At 50.6% G+C, this 22,894-nt stretch overlaps 2 protein-coding genes and 2 long non-coding RNA genes across 8 annotated transcripts in view; 3 read left to right on the top strand and 1 right to left on the bottom strand.

Moving 5' to 3' along the window:
• Positions 1–182: 182 nt before the first annotated feature.
• Positions 183–5,178, top strand: LOC115610891. The gene is made up of 3 exons (XR_003992379.1): positions 183–2,865; positions 3,941–4,080; positions 4,935–5,178. It is a non-coding gene; the product is annotated as an uncharacterized LOC115610891 (long non-coding RNA).
• A 2,490-nt stretch (positions 5,179–7,668) lies between these two features.
• LOC115610885 (sulfotransferase family cytosolic 1B member 1-like) lies at positions 7,669–10,904 on the bottom strand. 3 transcript variants are annotated; one of them, XM_030492972.1, is made up of 8 exons: positions 10,804–10,904; positions 9,288–9,436; positions 9,032–9,160; positions 8,823–8,920; positions 8,590–8,716; positions 8,408–8,502; positions 8,152–8,332; positions 7,669–8,079 (listed from the first exon to the last, which is right to left on the bottom strand). In XM_030492972.1, the coding sequence occupies exons 2-8, from the start codon at positions 9,433–9,435 to the stop codon at positions 7,967–7,969; spliced, it is 891 nt and encodes a 296-aa protein (XP_030348832.1). In that variant the 5' UTR covers position 9,436; positions 10,804–10,904; the 3' UTR covers positions 7,669–7,966. The 3 variants fall into 3 exon arrangements, with proteins under 3 accessions (XP_030348832.1, XP_030348829.1, XP_030348830.1); XM_030492969.1 differs by lacking the exon at positions 10,804–10,904 and having other exon boundaries at positions 9,288–9,948; XM_030492970.1 differs by lacking the exons at positions 9,032–9,160; positions 10,804–10,904 and having other exon boundaries at positions 9,288–9,952.
• A 6,238-nt stretch (positions 10,905–17,142) lies between these two features.
• SH2D4A (SH2 domain containing 4A) overlaps positions 17,143–22,894 on the top strand; it is a 53,464-nt gene continuing 47,712 nt past the window's right edge. Inside the window, exon 1 of the mRNA XM_030492967.1 lies at positions 17,143–18,569. Within this exon, the coding sequence (XP_030348827.1) occupies positions 18,395–18,569 (175 nt within the window). The 5' untranslated portion in view covers positions 17,143–18,394. The remainder of the gene's footprint in view (positions 18,570–22,894) is intronic.
• Positions 18,581–22,710, top strand: LOC115610889. Of its 3 annotated transcripts, none has more exons than XR_003992377.1 (3): positions 18,583–19,485; positions 20,014–20,173; positions 20,697–22,710. It is a non-coding gene; the product is annotated as an uncharacterized LOC115610889 (long non-coding RNA). The 3 variants fall into 3 exon arrangements; XR_003992376.1 differs by having other exon boundaries at positions 18,584–19,481; XR_003992375.1 differs by having other exon boundaries at positions 18,581–20,173; positions 20,670–22,710.

Genomic DNA, 22,894 nt, shown 5'->3' with positions numbered 1-22,894 from the left:
AGCTGCTCGCGGGAGCTGAGCTGCCGGCTCCTGGGCGAGTCCTGTCGAGGACTTGAGGCTCCCTCGGTCGCTCTTGCCGCTCCGAACTGAGGCTCCGGGACGCTGTGCTTCCCCCGCTGCGGTGTTAAAGGCGTTCTCTCTGGAGATACCTCGGCAATTCATACTCACCTCGGCAATGCCCCAGCCCCTGCAGAAAGCCGCTGCCTCTTCAGGCTTCAGCATTAGTTCAAGTTGGTGCTTCTTTACAGAGCAAGAAACTGCAAATGAGCCAGATCCCTGGGTGCCAGCCCTGATACTCAAACTCACATTACGCCTCCATGAACCACTGATGCCATAGACAGGCCAAGGAAAGAAGGGCCACAGGGTATATGTAAGGGGCTGACTTGGAAGTGGCATCCTTTTTTGGGGTGACATGTTAGAAGTGCAGGTGTTTCCCATGCTGATAGAAGGCAGCAAATCCTTCATTTAGGTGATGATAATGCCAATAATAACATGTGGTTTGTTCTGATATGTGACAGATGGTTTCCAGCTGCTCCCAGAGAACTCAACACAGGGAGCTCATTGCTACTGTCTGGGGCACATCAGCACCAATCTGGTCATGTTGTGGGCTCAGTTCAGATGGCTAAACATGGTTCTGAGGCTCTCCTAGCCCATAAAGATGCTTCTTGGAGCAATATCTGTATCATCTGGAGTGGCTCTCACTTGGAAGGTCAGTGCTTGAATGTAATGCGCTATGTCCCGGAAGGAGCTCTGAACCACCAGGAGCCAAAATGACAGCTAAAACCCATGCATGTAATGATACGCTCGATCCAACATAATCTGGGGAATGAAAGCCATGAAGCAAAAGCTCTTACCTAGTGGAGTCTTCCAAGGTATGTAAGTATCATGCTCTCAGTTGCAAAGTGCAGTTTGCTACACCGGTTTGTGCCTGTGCCTTGCTGCTCACCTCCTTTGTGCCTGGGCTGCTCTCGCAAGGTTGGGTATCAGGCAGAAGGAGCTTAAATAAGTTACCCTCTGAACTGGCCTTTTCAAAAGGAGGAAGTAATACAATATGGGGTGATCACAACAAGGCATGTATTCTGGGATTATTTATTGCTTTGCTATGCTCCAGTAATTTAACAGTCAAGATGGTCTTCCTCACGCTAGGCTGTGTTATAATGTTATTGCAGAGCCAGATCCTCAGGACTTTGCATCCTGTAACTCAGAAATATGGGGTATGACTGCTGGAAAGATTTTCCTCTCTCTTTAAGGTCCCAGCTAGCAAAATAATAATAATAATAAGAAGAAGAAGAAGATTTGTTTATAAACTGTGCACAGGAACAAAGAGAAAAGCTTGTGGTTTGTTTGTAGAGCTTTTCAAAAGGTGGTGTGCTGCCTGTGCTGGGTGCGTGGCCCTTGGTTCTGGAGATCCAGGCAAGTTTTTAATGACTTGGAAATAGAGGAATCTAAAATGCGCTTCCATGGCGTTTGAGTATTTTCCATAATATTCAACCTGACTTCTTCTAAACCCTCAGAATTCAGGGCAATGATGCCAGCATGTTTGGCCTTACAGGCAGGAGTTTCAGTATGATCTCTCCATAGACCTTTGTATTCAGGATAATATCTTCTTTTTCAGGCTAATTTAGTTTATTTGGGAAGTCCTATAAAAAACTTAAAGCTTTTCCAGCAACTATTGAAAAGCCATATTCATGTGGGCTAGGGCAGACAGGAACCTGGGTTTCATTTCTAACCTCTCAGTAACTAATTCCTCTGTAGCAAATGAGAACTACTACTAGGGGAACCAAGGTGTTAAATTTGTCTTGTTTCCATGTCCACCTTTTAAAGATTAATACTCAGGTTACTCTTAATGCAGAGAAGATAAGCATTGTGAGGGGATTAAAGGACAAAATCCAGCAAATGAGGGAAAAGTGGGGCTGAAAAAAGAGAATGGTGTTAAGTGTCTGTATTTCACACATCTAGCATTACTGAGTAGAAGTGCTGCAGGCACTGATGCAACCTCCAGCCTTATTAAATAACAAAAGGGATTTTTTGAGGTGAAGGTGAGTTATGCAAAAGTTAGGGAATACAGACCTGTGTTCTTCACATAGGGGTCTCTTTACCCTTATGGTGTACAGTGCACCTTTATGTCTAGAAAACTTTGATTGCCAACCAGCACCTCAAAAACTCAGTGTCAGGGTACAAAAAGTGAAGCGTTTGCCCTGAGAAGCACCAAATGGCTCTGTGGTTTTCCTTTCACTTGTTGCAATAAAGCAGCTTCTGGACTGAAAGCAGACTTGAAAGTCTCGACTATCTTTTGGGGGTTTTGGGGGATCAGAGGGGAGGCTGGGTAGGGTAAATGTTGAGGTTGGCTCATCCCGGTCTGAGTACAGACAGAAGTGAGTGGATTGAGCAAGCTTGCAAAGGCCCATGAGGTTCAGTAAAACGTGTACTGCCATGTAATGCCCAGGGGTAGATGGAAAATCCAGCAGAAGTTAGGGAGCTGAAATAGCCTTAGCATAACTGTGATTCTCAGCTAAATTGGATCTTTATGTTGCTAACTTGCAGCTGTAGGACAGAAATACCACAGGCTAGGTTTATGGTTTATCTCACTTCACTTGTTTTTAGTGATTCAGTTTAAGGTTTCATGAAGTCTCTTCATTGCTGTTGCAGTGGCGCAGGGGACCTCGGCATGTAAACATATAGACCCTGGGGTGGCTTGCACTGAAGCCATGTCCACTCTGCAGAGCCAAAAAAGAGAAAATCCAGGCCAAGCTTTGTGTCCCTGCTAGAAATCATGCATTTTTGGTGGAGAACAGGTGCTGCACCCTGTCCTTGCCAGCTCTACAGTGAGGTGCAGCAGTGGAGACTTGCTGAAGCTGCCTGAAGGTACAGCACACCCCCGTCTGCCCCCAGGGGAAAGCTGAGTGCTTATGGAGATGGGCAAACCTGCGAATACTGATGGGACTCATCTCATGGCTCACCAGCCCAGAAAGGAGCAGTCACTCTCTCCCTCCCACCTTCTCATGCATGTTTGCTGCCTAAGCTCCCATACCAAGCCTTTCCCTGTGCCAGCTCAGCTTGCCAATGATTTATTATAGTGGATGAGTTTGCTGCTGGGCCAGGGAGAAGTTGGGCAAAGACGAGGCAAGGTCCCACTGAATGGCTGGCCAGCAGCCACTGCATTGAGCCACATAGTAATGTGTTCGCATGCTGTAATGCAGTTGGGGTTTAAACTTAAACAGCGGACATTCAGGTTAGATATGAGGAAGAAATTCTGCCCTGTGAGGGTGGTGAAGCACTGGCGCAGGGTGCCCAGAGAAGCTGTGGCTGCCCCAACCCTGGCAGTGTTCAAGGCCAGGTTGGACACAGGGGCTTGGAGCAACCTGCTCTAGTGGAAGGTGTCCCTGCCCGTGGCAGAGGGGTTGGAACTAGATGATCTTAAGGTCTTTTCCAACCCAAACCATTCTATGATACAATGATTCTATGACAATGCATTCGTATGTTCACAGCTCTGCAGGGGAATGAAAACTAAATTGAAATCCCTGCTAAATTTTGACCGAACCCACCAATTGTACATAACTGTGATGCTCTACTGGAGCTGCTTCTGGCTTTCTGGTCTAAAAAAGAAACTTGAAAGCAGAGCAAAGCTCATGTGTGGCCAGAGGAAATTTATCAGAAATACTTCTTGTTATTTGGATGGAGCCTGCTCAAGGTCCTAAGCCGCATCTGTGTCTTGCAGGAGTGAAGTTTCAGTGTTGGACATGAAGCTGCTAGCACAAGGTTTGTACCTGGGCCTTGGTACAAACCTGAGCTTGCCACTTACTCCCCAGAGGTGTATCCATGTGAGAAGTCTGCACTAGTCCTCAGAGACAGTCCCCTTGCCAGCACTGCCTGTGACCATGAGTCCTCTTGTGTTTCAGCACGTGGGGAAGGCAGACACTGCTTTCCTCTGATGTTGCAGGTTTGGAGCTGGTCCATCAGGCCCGGTGTGGGATGCAGAAGGGAGCTCCTCATCTGCAGCTGATTGGAGTGTGGAGGAGTGTTTCTGTGCGTCTGTCTGGGAGGCAAATAGAGGCATCCTCTCTGCTCCCAGGAAACCAGGTCTGGAGGTTTCGACTCGGGCTTCACCTCGCAGCCATGAGGGGTGCCATTTCATCCCAGGGGTATTTCACCAGGATAGGTCTATGTTTCCTCCTCTGCACTGGGGACATGGGTGGGATTTCAGTGGGGGCTGCTGTGTCCTTTGCCTGGGGTGTTTCAAGGCTGGAGGAGTGAGAGGGAGAAACATCCTGATTTGTATGTCATCAGCTCAGATGTCTGTACCTCTGCATGCAATGTGGGAGCACCCTTGGCCACTCTTACTGTGAGCATCAAGGACTTCCCCCGCACTCCTGCCTCTAAGCCAGCAGGAAACCCCTTCTGTGGTCCCTGGCTCCACTCCCCAGATCTACTCATGGCATTGAGGAGGTAGGCTCCTCCATCCCCGCCTGGGCTTTCACCCACTATGTGTACACCTCAGCATTGACAAGCAGTGGGAAGGAAAGGTACTGCCTTCATATCAAGGGATCCAAAGTCCTGTTTTTACGAGGCTGCTTAAGAGGGAGACGCACTCATCCTGCCCTGATGTGCCAGATGGTGCTTTTAACAGCAAAATTACTTCTGCAATCCCCTCTTTGGCCTCATAACTAAATACTTGTTTCTTCCCTGGGGTATTAGCAGTTTGGGTCTACCCAAAACTTGTAGGGCACAGCATTTTAGCCTCCCCTAGCTGGCTATGTTGCAACCCTTCAGCTGCTCACAAGCACCATATCTACAGCTGTGAGGGCAGGTGCCATTGGGATTGCACTTTGCACCCAGGGACAAAAGATACAGACACAAAAAACCCGGCTTCTCATGGAGAGCAGTGAACGAAAGCACCTCTTGAAGCATGTTTGATGCCCCTATATATTTCACAGGAGCTGCTGTCTCAATTATGAGGAGGAAAGAGGTGTCATTAGAGAGTCATCCAACACATGAGAGATACTTTGGGGAAACAAACCCCGGACCTGTGTGCTTCCATGCAAATGGAAACATCCAAGGAGCAAAGCAGGAGCGATTGGAAGGCCTGGCTGGTATCCAAGCAGCAACAAACAGATGTGCAAGAGTTTTGGGGAAGGAAGAAAATGCCTGAAACAAACTAGGGAGGAACAAGTTACTGACAGTAGTGGAGAAGCAGTCTTTGGCAAGAGCAGCCGCGCCAAAACACACGCTGGTGGTGCTGAGTCACAACAGCAGGAGGAAGAATGAAAGGAAATTCCTGTGGCAAGACGTCATGATGTTGAGACGCTAAAGGATAAACCAGCAGAGGAAATCAGTGCCTGAATAGACACATGCCTTCAGCCTAAAAATACACTCCTGAGGGGCTGTGTTGGGAGGAAAGCCTGTAGAGTCCCAAAGGATGGGGCAGATCAATGTGGATGAATTGCTGGTAGTATCTCAGGGCATGAAGTAAGAGGCCTCAAAAACAAAAAACCTCCCAAAAAACCAAGTTGGGGAGGAAAAGCCAATCCCCAGGGGAGGTACAGCATGGATTGGGATGTGCTGGATGTCACTGGGATGTGGTGGATGTCACAGAAGTCAGGGCTTCAAAGGCACATATACAGAAAACAAACCTACGGAGTGACCAGACATAGGGAACCATGTCTGGCTCAGGAGCTGCTTTCCTGCATGGTGTCTTTTCTGTACAACTCAAGCAGCTGAAGCCACCACTGCTCACCAGTTCAGGTATCACTGCTTCTGTCTGCAATTACCTGCATTACTTTTACCCACTCCCGGCATCTCTGGTTCGTGTTTGTTTGTACTTAGACTGCAAGGTGAGAAGGTTCAGAACCTGCTGCATTGTTCTGTAACAAATCACCGCAACCAAGTGATGCACAAACCACATCCTACAACACAGAGAAGCTCCCAGCATCTGAGAGAGAACCAGAAACCACTTGCAACTATTTATTATGACTTAAAGTAATAAATTCCTCAAAGAGGAATCACAGTCTTGTGTCTTCTCATTTTGTTTTCTCCCCACACCTCCAGGTAGGTAAGACCTATCTCTGCTTCAACACCCCCACCCCCCATTTCTGCTGGGTTTGTGGTACCTAATGGTCAAACTCCAAGGATTTCACTGAATGGTGATATTTTACTCAGTTCTGCTGCCCGTATTCCCAGATAGGTCCCACCTGATGGTTAGTCTCATCCCACTGGAGCACAGTGGAGCTGTTTCACATCTGATAACCCCTGTTTCAGCACTGGGTTGCATCCCTCTCACCTTGCCTGCCCGCCAGGTTCCCAGTCATTTTCTTTAACCTCTATTGTTCAGCCTGTTGCACCCACTCCTGAGACACAAATCACACCTTCAGAGATGCTCCCTGCCTACAAGCAATGAGTATTTCATCCGCTTTGCAGACAAGTTTGTCTTGCATGTGTGCCAAACAAGAGAGGATGATGAACACGGGTAGGAGGGGACAGCATCTGAGGAACCGGGACCCAACAACCTTTTCTTAAATGATTGCACCATGAAACCAGCTATTTTAAAGCGCCAGCAGTGCTGTTCCAGCCCCCTTGCTACAACATGTCCCGCAGTGCCGCAACGAGCCCCTAAGTTGTGGTTCTTCCGGCCATGGTTCTGGCCATTACCTCTCTTATAAGGACAGACTGTGGGAGCTGGGCCTGTTCAGCCTAGAGAAAGGAAGACTGAGAGGGGATCTCATTAGTGCATATAAATGTCTCAAAGGAGGGTACCAGCTTCCAGGTCCCTGGGAGCAGAACAGCACAAAAGTGACTGGCAAATCCTCCTTTTGCCTCCAGCACCGTTGCTGCTGGTGGAAGGATTGGTCCCAGCTCCCCGGGCTGTGCCCATCTCCCAGCCACCCTGGGGCTGGTCTTGTCCCCATCCCGCTCACCTCATTTCTTCCACACGGCCCCAGCAGTGAGTTGGGGGCATGGCCATCATTGTGTCCTCTTGTCATCCCCCCCAAGGTGTGACATCAACAGGAGGTTCTGAGGTAGGAGGTAGTGGGTGCGGGACCCTATGTGAGAGCTGGCCATGGGAGAGGTGCTGTCCTGGGTTCAGCTACAGCAGTTATTTTTCTCCTTAGTAGCTGGTGCAGTGCTGTGTTTTTTAACTTTCAGCCTGGGAACAACGCTGATAACACCGATGTTTTTAGTTGTTGCTCAGTAATGTTTACTCCGACCAAGGACTTTCTCAGTCTCATGCTCTGCCAGGGAGGAGGGGAAGCCGGGAGGAAGCAGAGATGGGACACCTGACCCAAACCGGCCAAAGGGGTATTCCATACCACAGCCCGTCATGCCCAGTATATAAACTGGGGGGAGTTACCCGGAAGGCCCAGATCACTGCTCGGGTCGGGCTGGGCATCGGTCGGCGGGTGGTGAGCAATTGTATCCTCTCCCCTTGTTATTTCCCTTATTATCATTGGTGGTAGCAGTAGTGGTTTTGTATTATACCTTAGTTGCGGGACTGCTCTTATCTCAAGCCGTGGGAGTTACATTCTTCCGATTCTCCTCCCCATCCCTCTGGGAGCGGGGGGAGGAAGAAGGGGGGGAGTGAGCGAGCAGCTGCGTGGTTCTGACTTACCGGCTGGGCGCAAACCACGACAGGTGCTCATCTGGGAGCTGCAAAAACTTTCATTCATCGTGTGCTGGAAACAGCTCTGTAGCACATACTGGCTTTTTTATTCCTCAAGAAAGAGCCACACAGGCTCATCCTAAGCATGCCCTGCACTGGCCACATGGGGCTGGGGTGATGCAGGGTGGGATGAGGCTCCACAGCGCTCTGTAGCAACGCAGCAGCTTTCACAGGGTGCAAACTTGGGAGGAGGATTCAAAGATAAAACTTTATTTCTGAAAAATTCCCTGTGGCACAGGGAGGCGGGAGAGCCACGGGAATGCCGAGACCTGGAATGGCGGGTTGGACAGGGAGGGCATACAACAGGGAGTCTCAGATCTGGGTGCGGAAGCTCAGGTCGGTGTCCGACATCTTCTGCGCATAGTCCTGGTCGAAGCGCTTGTTCTGGGCCACGGTGAAGTGGTTCTTCCAGTCTCCAGTGGTGCCTGGGGCAGGTGAGATGGGGCTCAGTGGAGGCCAGGGGGGACAATGTGCTGGAAGACCCCGGGGCCACTCACCTTTGCACATGAAGGGGGAGATGCCGTGGTCCATGAGGTCGGGGGGCACCATGCTATAGTTGGTGGTGGGGTTGTCCCGCATGGTCTCAAAGGAGGTGTGTCGGGTGATGGTGTCCAGGGCCGCCTCTGGCAGCTCCTGCCCCAGGAACTGGGCCACCTTGGCAACCTCCCGGCGGAGATCCTGCGGGAAACAGGTCAAGGCTCAACTCTTCTGCCACCCCCCAGACTCCTCACACCATCAGCCACAGCGCCTCACCTCCTTCAAGTCCTCGTAGAAGAGGTAGAGGATGGGATGATCCTTCCTCCGCTCCCAGTAGCCCTTGACGTGGTTGTACCAGGAGCCGTATGCCACTGCATAGAGAGAGCAGCCAGGAGGGTGTCAGTGGGTGACAGTGCTCTGCAGGGTCCCCGCATGCACCCAGGGGTGCCCTGTCCCACCTCTGCCGGCCATAAACTCCTCCAGGTACTGGGCCCATGTCCCAGGGTGCGGATGCAGCTGGTTCATCAGGTCAAAGTGGTAGAAGGAGACGGCCACGTCCTTGGCGTTGCGTGCCACATAGATCATCTGCAGAGAGCTCGGTGACACACAGGAACTTGCAAGGTCCTGGCAGGGCAGATCCCCCCCTTATCTCTGCTTGGTCCCTGCAGGTGTGTCCCCTCCAGCCTGTTACCTTGCAGTGGTTTTCCCAGAAGGATTTGGGCAAGATATGAGCTGGGATGTGGGTCTTGGCAATGCGAGGGGATGCCATGGTCTCCAGCTGCTCTGTGCCTGCAAAGGAGGTTTGCCCGAGGAGCGCTCCCATCACCAGCAGGGTGCCCCCCCTTCAACCAAGCCTGCCCCACATCCGGCATCCCCTGCCACCCCCTGCCACCCCACTACCTGCCACCATCTTCCCAGGGGCAGAGAACTCCAGCATAGGCACCCGGTTGCCGATGGCATCCCACTTGCACTTTTCGGGGTCACCGCCTTTCAGGATCATGTCCACAATCTCACTGATCCAGGTGGTGCCTGATGAGGAGGGGTCAGGCATCCGGCTGGCATCATTCCCGCTGGAGCCTCATCTTGAGCACCAGAGGGGCACCATCTCCTGGCATTGCCTGTGGCATCCCCCCATCCGGTGCCCAGGGATGCTCACCGGATTTGGGGAAGCTGATCACCACAATGTCCTCGGGGCGGCTCTGGAAGATGTCAACCTTGTCCCAGTTGTGGGTGAAGGCGCTCACAATGGGGATGTCATGTACCATGCTCCAGGGCCGCCGGAGGTTGGTGTCTGGGTTGGCCATCCTGCTGGGGACAGGGATGCAGTGGGGAGCTGGCTGGCAGCGAAGAGCATCGCAGGATGGGGCCACCTCATCCCTCGGGGTCCCCAAAGACCCTGCTGAGCCCAGCCATCCCGGCCACGGGAAGGGAAACATCCCTGGAGGTGGCACCTGCCTCCCGCGCAGGTTTGGGGGGGCGGCGGGCAGTGCAGAGAGCGTGGAGGGGCACGGCCAGCCCTGGAGGGCTCAGGTCAGCAAAGGCAGTGGGCAGCTGCCCACACCATGGTGGAAAAGCTCGCAGGGGCTTTGCTGGCCGCGGTTTCAGGCTGCTTTCTGCTCCCTCCCCCCAGCTTTCTTTTCCCCAGCTCCCTATTGCACGGCGGCAGGGGGAAGCCCCACTTGGGGGGCTCCGTGGGGGTTTGAAGGAGATGGGAAGGGGGAGCAGGGCTGACAGGGCTGTCCCCGGGAAATCTCCCCAGTGCCGGCTGGGACAGACATGGTGAGATGTCAGCTGCGCAGTCCCCGCTCTGCGATTCCCGCACAGCAGCTCTGTGGCTGGCCTCCGTCTCCAAGGGGACACCGAGCCCATCCGAGCATGAAAGCTCCTGTGCACGCAAGAGCGACCACTGGCTAAAAATCCACTGCGTGTGCCCACCCTCCTGCCCCCTAATCATGGGGGAGCTGCTGCCTGGGATTCAATCCCAGCTGCTGGAATGCATCCAGGGATTCTGGGCATTCAGCCCCACCACATTTCCCTTCTGGCAATGGCTCACCCTCCAGTTATCCCAATTTATTGCAATGGGAAAAGTGAACTGGTGAGGGATGCTCCATCTGGATCTGCCCTCCCTGCTGGGGGAGTGGGGAGAAGCGCAGCCCCCACCCGGAAAAGGGATAAACTCCCCATGCCTCCATCTGGAAGAGGACATCAGAGCCTCCCATTGCTCCCAGTAATGCTGGGCCATTCTGTGTCACAGTGAAGTGGTTCTTCCAGTTTCTGGATATCCTGCAGGCAAGAAAGTGAGTGGGGCAAATCCTGACACCCCTGAAATAGTTGTAGCTGTGGATGAGGACTGCAATACAGCTCAGGGACACCCCTCCCAAGCCCTTCACCACCGCCTAAAACCCATCTTCCCAGAGGAAGGGTGAGAGGCTGTGGTCCCTCAGGGCAGTGGGCATGGTCTCGCAGTTGGCAGCAGGGTTCTTCCTCGTATCCCCAAAGGACGTGTGGTGGAGGATCCTCACCACCATCCTCTGCACCACCTCCTTGCCCTGGGACCACAGGATCATCTGCACCTCCTATCATGGGTCCTGCAGGGCAGCTGACATGGGGAGGCTGCCAAAAAGGCTGGAGGGGGGGGAGGGGCAACTGGGGTGCTCTCCTCTCCATCCCACCTTCATCTTCTTCATGTCCTCACAGAAGAGGGAGAAGAGCTGCTCCTTCTGCTTCTTTTCCCACCATCCCCACTCACTCTCACACCAGGATCCATAGGCCACTGTGGGAAGTGGCCAAGAGGTTAGCTGCAAGGCAGGGTGGTGGGGGATGGCCTCCCCACCAGCGTTTCAGGGTGGTCAACCTGGGGTTCAGCCCCCACCTTTGCCAGCCATGAAGGTCTCCAGGAACTCTCCCAGCATGTCAGGGTCAGGGAGCATCTTGGACATCTGGCAGAAGAAGTAGTAGGAGGAGACAACGACATCCTTGGGGTTGCAGGCTATGTAGATGACAACCGAGGGAATGTGGATGGGTGCAGAGCAGTGCCCCTTCCTGCCACTCAGGCACAGAGAGGTGGGCAGCACCCATGGCATCACCTTGTGGTCCTCGTCCTGAAAGGAGGTCGGGAGGAGCTGGACTGCGAGATGGGTCTTCACCACCTAAGGGGAAGCAGCTCGATACTTATGGGACAGGGGGCTTAGCGCTGGAGCCCCCGCACCCTCACCCCCACCCGGCTCAGCCCCCTCCCCACGCGGAGGTGTTGCCGGTGCCCCAGGACAGCTTTGACACCGGGGCCCCATCCCCGCCGCCGGCAGTGCCTGCCCCGGGAGCCCGGGCACCTCCGCTCCTCCCCAGGCGGCAGCGGGTAAGAAAAGCCGGCTCGGCCAAGGGGCACGAAGCAGGAAGGAGCCGGTAGCGGGTTTAACGGGCCGACAGCCGAGGCGGGGCGGGGGGGGGTTGGGTCGGGCACCCCCGCGGAGTGACCGAGGGGAGCAGCGGCCACGATGCTTTACCCTCCCGCCGCGCCAGGCGGCGCCATCGCCAGAGGCGCGGCACGCCGGCCCGGGCGGACACCGGGGCCGCCGGGCGTGCAGTGGGCCGGGAGGAGGGTGCCGCTGCGCCGGGCACCGGCTGCAGCCGCGCTGGGCTCGGGTGTCTCGTGTCCCCGGGGCTCCCCCGGGGAACTCGGGCCGCGGCGCTCACGGCCCCAGCACGGGGCAGCCGCAGCCGGCGGGAGGGAACCGCGGGCAACGCCGTGTCCCGTCCGGCCCCGAGGTCCCGGGATGGGAAAACGGGGAAAACCGGGGAAAAGTGCGGGAACCCGGGGCGGTTCCTCTCTTCTCCCCCGCTCGCTGGCTCCGGTGCAGGAGCGGAGACACCGTTCGGTGCTGCCTGGAGCTCCGGCCCGTGCCCTCCTGCAGGCAGGTGCCGGGTGTCGGCGCGGCTGCCGATTTTCACCACGGGATCAGCCCCAGCTCCATCACACCAGCAGCTCCCGGTCCTGGCTCCCAGCCGTATTGCCTGGGGGAGGAGAGGACCCGGCGGGGCTGTCGGTGACCCCTCCTGCCACCGGGCTCCCTTGTCTCCCTGCAGGAACCGGCTGGTTTCCATCAAGAGGAGTCACACATGGGCTAACAGAGAGGGGAGGTCAACGGGTGTGTAACGTACTTCATTTGCAAGAGAAAACGGATTTCCACCTCTCTGTTCCTCCAGAACGGCTTCTGTCCCACCCCTATCATCTAACACAGCCCCCTCCGCCCCATTACCTGCCTCTCACCACATTTTCTCTCTCCCAATATTCCTTTTTTTTCCCCAAGAGTCCTCTGGAGAATGACAGACTCAGATCACTGCCTTCTGGGTGCCTTGTCTTCACGCAAATAATTTGTTCCTCGTAGTAGCACATACAATTTAATAACTGCATGTAGCTTTAAAAGCAGTTTATAGTTATCGGCGAGAATTAAATGTCTTTCCTTCTCACAGAATTTATATGAACACAGACTTGTGTTCTACCCTGCAGTATTTCGGCAATGCCCCATCAATGAATTAACAGCAAATCATTTCTGAAAACAGGTTTGGGGCAGGGTCAGAGTTATCAAGGTGCATTTCTCCTCCCACCCAGGGCAGTGCCCACTGAAGAGCCGGGGCAGCCCCGGGTCCCACCAGCACAGCCCCTGTGCTCGCCAGTGCGACCTCTGAGAGGCTCAGAGCTGCCCCCGGCCCAGCGCTTCTCATCTGCCCTGTGGCTCCCAGTGGCAAAACTGCGTCAGTGCAGAACAACCGTGGGCTTAGCAGGGTAACTGTGTGGAAAACGTAAATGACAGCTTTGTGTGCCTGACAGCTTCCTTCCCACTTGCAAGAACAGTCTTTCCCCTGGGAAAGCCATCCAGTGCAATTAGGAAATATAAATGTCGTAGTTTGCGTTAAAGAAAACCACAAAACACCAAAGTTTCCCCCACTCCCCCCAAAGTTGTTCAAAACCTGCAAACAGACTAAATAGGTCTCATGGTTAGAAAAACTTCTTTCTTAGAGCGGCCAGGTTTGTTTGGGTAGTTGATCCTGTGTGTTAAGCTATAGAAGCCCCAACCCTTTCCACCGCACTGATCTTTCCGTTGGTAATTCCCTAAGTACTTCCGATATAGGAAGATGATTCTCACTATGCCTAGATCAAGAAGTATTTGTATTTAGTTCTAGCAGGGAAGAAACCTTTTCCTTTAAAGTAGAGCCATGCAGCCTCAAACTGTGTTCAGTAACCACTGCCGTACCACATTATTTTTCCTTACTGCCATCCCCATCCACTTGTGCCTGCTGTAAGATAACCGCTGCCCCCTCCAGCAAAATCCGGGACCTACAGGGCAAGTCAGTTCAGCTACAGGCAATTTCAAGGTGGTTCATGCTGTGGAGATTTCACTGGCTTTGTTCTTCCATGTGTTATATGCAAGCCTTACAGAGAATCTATTTATGCTAAATAAGATACAAGCAGGTCTAGTTCCATCTTCAGAGAGCCATTATACAGTCATGTTTCCCTTCTGTTATGACCAAACCAGGAGTTTTCCTTCCAGCTGAAACAGAAAATGGTGGGCCGAAGCAAAATTAAACAGAAGGACAGGAATGAATCACTCCCCTATTTAGAACAGGATGAGGATTAAAAAAACCCCAACCAACAACAAAACAAGTAAACCACCAACCAACAAAGGCTGTAAAAAGTCTGAAGCCCAGAAGGATATTTTGGTAGTGACCTTCCCGACGCAGCTGCTCACATAAATGTTTTCTAACAAAAGGGCATCTTAGGAACCAATGTCTGATGGTTAACCCATGAAGGCTTGTGCACTGAGAGCAATGTTTGGGGAGGGATTACCTTTGGCCACGCAGATTTAAGGTGGGCTTGGTAATCCTGCTTTGCTACAACTTCTGCAAAGAATCAGAAAGCCCTTCCCTAAATTCTGTCAGGGAGGTGATGGCATTGGAGTGGCTGGAATTGGAGAAATCCAGCAAAACCTGAGCACAATATCTCCTCGGTGCTGCAGGGCTTAGTTTGACAAGGGAAAGGAAACTCAATTGCACTCTTGTGGCCCATCCTCTTGGCCAGGGAAAATAATTCCTGATGGTGCGTCTGCAGCCACTTGTTGCTGAGCAGAAGACCAGCTCTAAGAGGACGCTCTTGATTTGAAGCAATGTAGTCCCACCATTTTCTGAATAACTTGGTCTAATTTGCTTTTTATGGGAAAAGCTACTTCATGACAGTGGAAATGCTCTTAGCTCATCAGGCTGTACCCTGAGGCAGCTTTTCTTGTGTTCTCTTGTCTTCTCACCTCTGACTTTCTTGGGTTATTTTTAAAGTTACTGCCACATTTACAGCAGAGATGTGTGCAGTAGGTTGAAGAACCTCCCAGAAAACCAGCACAAGAACCACTATTCAGCTTGTCCACTTTTTCATTTTATACCCTCCTGTTTGATTTATTGGTGTGAATCATATCAAATGCCTATGTAAGTACGTTTGTTTGCTGTTTTCTTGGAGAACCTTTCCCTCTGCTGGCAGCATTGATGGTGAGGAGCAGGAGAAGGATGCCAGATGAGGGTGCCTTATGAGCCTGTTGGTGGCCAAAGTGCCACCTGTGGCACATGTGAGCAGGAACTCATGCCAGCTCTTCTCAAAGCCATTGCATTTGTATGCATATTCATGCACTTATGTTTCCCCCATTAATGGTAGATCATTTACAGGAGCACAAAGAGGCTGCTCTCCAGCAGGTGATTTAAATGCTGCCTGACCTTGCTTTCTGAATTGCATTTACCTTTATGGCTTTCAAGTTAAGTATCTCATATACAAGCGGTAGAGCTCCAAAAGCCCTGTTTTAGCTTCCCACCTCCCCCCACTTAATTTTTTGCTATTTTTGGCTACTCTTGTTGCCTATTCCTCCACACAATCAGCTCCTATCGATCACTCTCATGAAAAAAATACAAGCAGTGGAAAGTTTAACAAGACTCCTACCCGAATTTTCCTACAGATGGGGAAAGAAACACTGCTTTACCACCACTGGTTTGCTCACTGCAAATTTTAACTCTGTAAAATAAACCAATCTAGGCCGTGTCCAATACCTCCTGTGCAGCCACAGGGTGAGGAGGAGGGCTGACGTGATGGTGAGGTGGATTTGAGCTGCTCACTGCTGTATGAAGAGGCAGGGTGTAGGACTCGAGGTCATATTCTGTGCTTATGGCCAGTTCCAGCTGCCCCTGCCAGCCAGAGCCACCCATGGCCCCTCCTTAGCAGTAGCAGGAACAACCTTACAGGATGATTTTTGGCCACCCTCTTTTCCAAGCACCTCTCTAACCAGTGAACTGTGACTGTCCTGAAGAGTTTCTGGGGAAAAAGTAATTCTGGTCCAGGGGCAGAAGACAAAGCCTGACCAGCTGGCTGGCCTCCCCCCTCCCAAGCAAGACAGTGAGTGCCCTCTGTTTAATAAAACCACTTGGGATTTAACCCACACGAACCACAAATGACACCTTCTCACCTGAAGGGAGTAAAACCATTTCACCTCCCCGTATGCTACAAGTCTCTTTTGTTAAAAGCTCCTTCAGTTTTAGGTATTGTGATTAATTTCTGTTGGCCCATGGAAGGTATCTCTGTCAGACCATCAAGCTCAGACCATGGCCAGAGCTACCATCCACTTCAGTTACTCTTAAGATAACCAGGAAGGATGCAACCCTGGTGGTTTCTCCAAACAAAACCCACCTTGGGCTCAGACAAAGAGATTGTCGTGTCCCCTAAAACCACAGCAACATCAAGACCTTCTGAACACAACTGTTTACCTAAAATAAGCCCCCAAATTTGTGTCCATCATACTGTATGTGTTGAAGTGATCTTAAAACATACAACGAAAAGCTTAAGGGACACATTTCTGCTTAAAGGAGCTTTTCTGACACCTGATCTGTGCAAACAGCTTCTCTTCCAGGTAGTGCTCAGGAATGGGAGGCAGTGAAACTTAAACAGCAACCCTCCAGCAGTATCGCCCAGTTTTGCAGTTATACTGTGAACAGACAGTTCAGGTACCCCAAGGGATGAGGGACTGCTCACCAACATCCTCTCCACAAAAGCTCTTCCCTTTCTACAGCTGCCACCCGCCATGGCTCAAGGAGACTCCAAGCCCTTTGGCTACTGAGCTGGAACAATCCAGAAAGCATTGCTCAGGTGAGACCACCTCACCAAAAACCCTTTTCTTTTTTTCAATCAAGAAAGCCATTTGCTTAAACAAAAGCAATACAGATTTGGAACAGCAGCTCCATGCTTCTGGAATTTAGTTAACATTTTTAGTAGAGAAAACAGAAAGTAACCAGAGAAACGAAAGAGAAATGAGAAAGTTCATACCCAGCTCCTGGTCACTGCACCTTCTCAGGGACTCCTGGCCTCTGCTGCAGCTAATGTTATGTTGGGACCACAGTCTGCCCTGTCCATGCCTGGAGGGTCCTTGAGGAGCTCCTTGTCTCCCTGCCTACAGCTCCTCCAGCTGCTCCAAGCTCCTTTCAAGCTCTCCCTGCTGAAAGTGCCTAGGGACTTCACTACAGCGGGGCTCCAGCCAGCTCTGTCTCCAGCAGTTTTAGAGCAAGCCATGTTCAGAAGTGGGGAGATGCCTGGGACAGCCTGCCTGATCCTGGCATGGGGGGAAGGTGGACCAACACAGCAGATATTGTCCTGCCACATTGACTTTACGAAGGTTGCTGTTGTGCTGCCCCATTTCAATTAATTAATTAAATGTGCTCTTTGTGTGCTCCTTGGAAAGCTTGAGTGTTGCGCTCACTGGCTCTTCTACCACCTCTTTCTGTTATTTAATTTGGCAGAAGCCGAGCAATCGTACTCTGAAGGTGAAGGTGCTCCCAACACTTCTTCCAACAGTTGCGTCCCTAGGGATCCAGAGCCTCTCCTGTAAGATGGTTAATTGATTTAACTCCAGGATTTAATACATATTGCCACTTCACCCCAGCACAGGTCCTTCTGGCATGTCTGTGCCCTTTGTACCTCCACATAACTGCCCCACCAACCCCCTTCCTCCTACCTGCTATGTCCTGGTGTACTTGTTCCTTAGACTCCTAGGACTTGTGCAGAAGCACACGAGTAATCCTACTAGCTTTCTTTGTAGCCTGCTGGCAATATTTACCAAGAGCTTGTGCAGAAAGCCCCTGCCACCCCTGGCCAGCCAGCCACCCTGCTCTGGCACTGCACTTCATACATGGCTGTTGGCCTCCCTGTGTCACAAAAGTGCTACCAATCAACCTTCTGATCTCCCTGACTTTATTCAGATAAGATAAGGAAAAGAGCTGGTTCAAAGGTCCACATTTTTATTTTCTCATTTGGCATCTGCTCAACTGATAGGAGAGCTCTCAATTTTTCAGTGAAACTCCTGTTGTAAACGTAAATCCACAGGCACGAAGCATTGCTGTGTGGATGTTGGTACCTTGCTGGCATGCACCAGACATGACCTGTCATCCTGGGCAGGAACAGGGGTGCTCCTTCTCCCCATCCGCTTCCTCCTGTCAGACAGGGATGTCCCATGCCAGGCTTACTGTGTGGGCGAGGTGCATCAGCAACACACGTCAGAGCGGGAGCTGCCTCAGTTCCTCAGCAGCTGACCATCCAAGTCGTCTTTCTTAAACCAGCTGCACTGCTTGTGCTCCCTTGACTTGCCATGAGGCTGCCTTTGATGGATGTGAGCACCCCAAAATTCTCACTCTCACCTCAGAAGCAGAGCCGAAAGCCCTCCTCTTCTCTCTTTGGTGAAACAAGGCAGGCTGGGCTTTTGATCATCAAAGTTTTCCTCTTTGGAAGGAGGAGGAGCCGTCTAGTCATAGGTTCATTGATTCCTTGCCCAGCAGGAATGTTTGCTTGGGCACAGCCAAGCCGCACCTCCGATGACTGTATCAGGCAGCGCTCTCTCTCTCTTGATAGACTATCAGCTGGGTTTATCAGAGTATCAACAACCGCCCCATTCAAGGACTTGTCCCTCTGGCCAGCTCTCCCTGCAGAGCAGACAGGGGCTGCGTGGGAGCTGAGCTCACCTCTCATTTCAAGGAATCTTGACAGCAGATTTTTAAGCTACTTATTTACTTTTTTGGTCTGTGCAGGAAGTCTGAGCTAAAAAAAAAGACAGAAGTATAATTACTCTGGCACGCCTGCATTCCTGCTCCAGGCTCAGGCGGGGAGGGACTCTTTCTTGTCGGAGCCAGGAAGAGAAGCTGATCCCTGGAGATCATTGCCTCAAACGTGTGTAACTGAAACCTGCAGCCATGCTGAAACAGATACTATCGGAAATGTACATTGATCCTGACCTGCTGGCAGAACTCAGTGAGGAGCAGAAACAGATCCTCTTCTTCAAGATGCGGCAGGAACAGATCAGACGGTGGGAGGAAAGAGAAGCTGTTATGGACAAGGCTTCAGCAAAGAAACCACTGCTGAGAAAAGGTAAGTCTTTGCGTGCCAGCTGCTTCCCCATCTGGCACAGATCTGGCCAAGTCAATTGCTCCCTAGACATTAAGAGATAATTTCCTTAGAGTAATGTCTTCCCTCAGGGACACATAGTAGTCATATTTCCAAACTGTTACTAAACCCAACTGCAATGGGGTAGTTTTGACCAGGCATGCAATGATTTTGCTCCTTGTCTCAGACACATTGTCCTTGACCAAATTGCTCAACAACTCTATCTGGAAAGATAGGACTTACTTGGCCCCAGGAGGTGCATCTCATTAAGTGTTGCACTAAATGAGGCCTCTGAATCTGTCCATTAAGTAACCACGGACTTGAACGTCTGTCCTGGGGTACCAGATCTGCAAGGGGGTTCCCGTTGTGCCTTTAGACCTGAAGTCCCCTTTCCAGGATTTACACAGCATGCCGGCTCCAAGGAAGATATTACTCTTCTCCCAGCACTCCCTGTATGCTCTGTTTTCAGGTAGGACACCCTCACACAGTCTGGGCAGGACAGTGGGGAGTCTTCTCCCCTGCCCCCAGACTCAGAATTGACTCCTTCACTGACCTGGCTTCATTATGGTGAAACAAAATGGGAAGCATGTGCTGTGGCCCAGGCCAGCTTTCCCCAACTGCAGATGGTTTTGGAGAGGCTCTGCCATTGGCAGCATCCAGGAGGGCACAGCAGGCAGGATACAGACCCTGCATGGAGCCACCAAGCAAACAGTGTTTGCCAAAGAGCTACTTTTTTTCCAGCCAACGGGAAGTCGGTGACATGGAAGCTTGCTGCTGACAACGATGTCTGGGTCTGGGTGATGGGCGAGCATCCTTCAGATAAATCATATGAGGCCATCTGTGAAGAGATCCAGGCACAAAAGGCAAAGCAGTTGGTGAGAGAGTAAAGCAAGGAGGGTAGGTATGCACCCTTCAGCCAGAGGACTCGATGGGCAGACATGGAGGAGAAGGTATTTCTAAGGACCCAGAAGCTGGAGTCTTCTCTGTAGGGGCTGTGGTTACTACTGTCGCACTCAACTTGCAGGCAAAAGGCAGAGACAAAGTCTGGCTGCGTGTACACACAGTGCTGGCAGAGACCAGCTCCAGCCTGAGGCTCGACCTGGCTCATTGAGCTTCCTGTGATATGGCTCCTGCATGGTACCCTCTGCAGACCACAGGAAATGCTAACTCTATTATTGCAGCACATGATGAGTTTGGAATGCCACTGATTAACCAGCAGGTGCCCATGTACAGCAGGACAACAGTTACTCACCACAAGCCATTAATTTCATTATTCCACCTGCCTGATTTGGAGATATGATAGCTGCCTGCACGCATGTTGCTTCGTTGCAGCACCGCTTTCCCCATGTGCAGCTTCCTCACAAGATGCCCAGAAAGCAAAAAGTGACTCCCTCAGGTTCTTAAGTCCTCTCTCGCTCTTGCATTTCAGAGAGACTGATTCTTCTGTGACACAGTCTTTACATCTACAACCAGGAGACCCGGGTGAGACAGGTCTTCATGGGAATACGAAAAGCACTGTGGATGAAAAAAAGGAATGTGGGAGAAAAATTACTGCTGATTCAACAGGGAAAAGCCAGGAGCTCACAAAGGTAGTTTTCCCCCTTTTCTGTCAGAAAAACGTGTCAGAAACGTGCTTTGAGATCTAGGAAGCGCAGCAAATCCTGGCTGCTGTAAATAGTAATTTGAAGAAGAAAAGAAGCCAGCTAACTGTTAAGGCTTTTCTTCTGTAGTCAGAGAAGAAGCCATGCTGTTACATCCTTCCTTAGGACTAGGGAGATTCAAATGCTGTTCTCAGACAGGGTAGATCTGCTCTGTACCAATAGATAAGTTACTCTGGATTCATTTGCTTCCATGCTCTGTGGGTAAAACAAGGGTTGCAGTACTTTCCCTCCTGCTCTGTGGCAGTTTTGGGTGGCTTTGAGGCAAGACCAGGGAGGGTATCCCAGAATCTGTATGTGGAAGGCTACAGCCCTGAAACAAATCATCTACTTGTATAACACCAGATGATGATAATTTTACCAGCATATTCTGACATGTATATTTTAGGTTTGTTTTTTTTTTCTTTCCTTTTGTGTTCTAAAATAGTTTAAAAATAGCTTATTACATTGACAGCACACGACAACTCCAAATGCAGTAACTACAGTGTCTGCTTTGCTGTGGTGCTTCACTACAGAAGTAGTTTTCTTCAGCAATAAATGTACCTCTACTTTTTAACTGGCTACAAAAAGCCCTTTCCGGAGAACTGAGAAAGAGGTGAGTTGAATTGACTACCCCTGCAAGCAAAGTTGAACAGAAGGAATAGAACGCCCTGTCAGTACAAGGGGAGAAGCCCAGTATTATGCAGCAGAGTTTTCATTCAGCCTTTTGCTGCTAACTTGTATGAGTGTATATTCTTTTATTATACAGCCACTCCGTATTCCAGTATGAAAAGCACGATAACTGAAGGTTAGGTTTTGGCAAAGCGCCTCTCCCGCTGCTCCGAAAATACTGAAGTGTATTTGGAATGGCTGTCTCCTTTATCAAAAGCCTCTGACTCACATGGGGGTTTTCTTAGCACTGTTTGCTGAAGTTGAGCAACTATGTGGGAGATTTTTTTTCCTTTCAAAGGAAGCTCTTAGTCACAGCTAACAAAGAAAAAGCAAAACCAAAACCCAAACAAAAAAATCACACCATCACCCCCAAAAATCTAAACACCTTTCAGAGTCTTGCACATGGAAATAGAGGCGGGTTATACATTTTACTTTTGGTTTCTGACATGAAATTATTAATAATTTTTCCCAGGTTTCTGGGACATCATTGCTATTAGAAGGAGGGCTCCAGACCAAAGACCCCTGTTGCATTTTCTAAGCCTGGAGAGGGGCTTTTTCTTACCTCTCTAATTAAAGTGCTTTCTCTGAGATCTAGTTCCTATTTAACCTGAGGGATGTGGGCATTGTACTTTTTCTGCTGCAAGGGATGGGGGACTGATGTAAGAAAACATGCTGCTTCACACACATTTGAAGTTCTTGTGGTAAGTGAAGTTGATCCAAAGCCTGAATTTAGGAAAAGGACTTCTGAAATCAAAGGTAATTGCTTTCTGTTTCCACAGTGAAGTAGTCAACAGCTCCTGCAGCTAATCAGAGTTATAAAGGCCATACACATTCAACTTAATGAAATGATCCTCAAGCCATTGAGAGGCTGTCCTTGGCTGTAAACATACCTGTCTCCCAGGAGTACGTTAGTCCTGCAAGATCCAGACTCTCCCCATGTCTTCGTTACAGTGATTACTGCATCGCTTGCTATTTCTCTTAACTAGGAATTATTTCAACCTAAATGTCAATGGTAAAACTGAAAAAGAGAAGTAAAACTTGTTGTGAAAGTTGTTCAATTTCTCCACCTAGTTTGTACTTCTCAAGACTTCTTCTTGTGGTTTAAGCCCAGCCAGTAACTCAGAACCACGCAGCCGATCGCTCACTCCTTTCCCCTCCCCTCCTCTGGGCGGGATGGGGAGGAGAAACAGAAGAATGTAAACCCCACGGGTTGAGATAAGCCCAGTCCAGTAACTATAATACAAAACTACTGCTACTACCACTAATAATGATAAGGGAAGTAACGAGGGGAGAGAATATAAAACTAAAAAGGGAAGGGGGGAAAAACCTGACAATAAGCGCAAGTGATGCACAATACAATAGCTCACCACCCGCCGACCGATACCCAGCCCGACCTGAGCAGCAATTTGGGCCTTCCGGGTGTCTCCCTCCCTGAGTTTATACACTGGGCATGATGTGCTGTGGTATGGAATACTCCTTTGGCTAGTTTGGGTCAGGTGTCCTGTCTCTGCTTCCTCCTGGCTTCTTGTGCCCCTCCTCACTGGCAGAGCATGAGACTGACAAGTCCTTGATTGGGGTAAAGGAAAATATTCCTTAGCAACAACTAAAACATCGGTGTGTTGTCAGTGTTGTTCTCAGACTAAAGCCAAAACACAGCACTGCACCAGCTGCTAGGAAGGAGAAAAATGACTGTTACAGCTGAACCCAGGACGCTTGTGTGAGTAGCACTGCCTTAGTGGAATTCATACCCTTTCTTCAGTGTCTTCTCAGATAACAAAGCCAGATTGTAGCATTTGCGTTAAAGACCTCCAACTCCACAGTGCTGAGTGCTGTAGCTGTTTCTACAAACTATAATATAGGATTGGCCACAGTGTGGCAGTTGTGGAAATGTGTGTGTTTTAAATAATTTGGGCTCTGTATATTTTAGTCTGTGCAGCTATAGTAAACATCTAAATGTGCTAAGCAAGAAGCTTGACCTCCAACATGCAAGTATGTCAGGAA

This window comes from Strigops habroptila, chromosome 7 (genome assembly GCF_004027225.2).
Source record: "Strigops habroptila isolate Jane chromosome 7, bStrHab1.2.pri, whole genome shotgun sequence".
Lineage (NCBI taxonomy): Eukaryota > Metazoa > Chordata > Aves > Psittaciformes > Psittacidae > Strigops > Strigops habroptila.
This window is presented reverse-complemented; position numbering and strand designations above follow the sequence as displayed.

Bases quoted from the DNA above. Each gene is read 5' to 3' on its own strand.
- LOC115610885 (XM_030492969.1), bottom strand. From the start codon at position 9,567: ATGTTTCCCTTCCCGTGGCCGGGATGGCTGGGCTCAGCAGGGTCTTTG. The intron at 8,921-9,031 runs GTAGTGGGGTGG...CCTCCTTTGCAG, and splicing joins CCCTGGGAAGATGGTGGCAG to GCACAGAGCAGCTGGAGACC. The intron at 8,333-8,407 runs GTGAGGCGCTGT...TGTTTCCCGCAG, and splicing joins TCTACGAGGACTTGAAGGAG to GATCTCCGCCGGGAGGTTGC.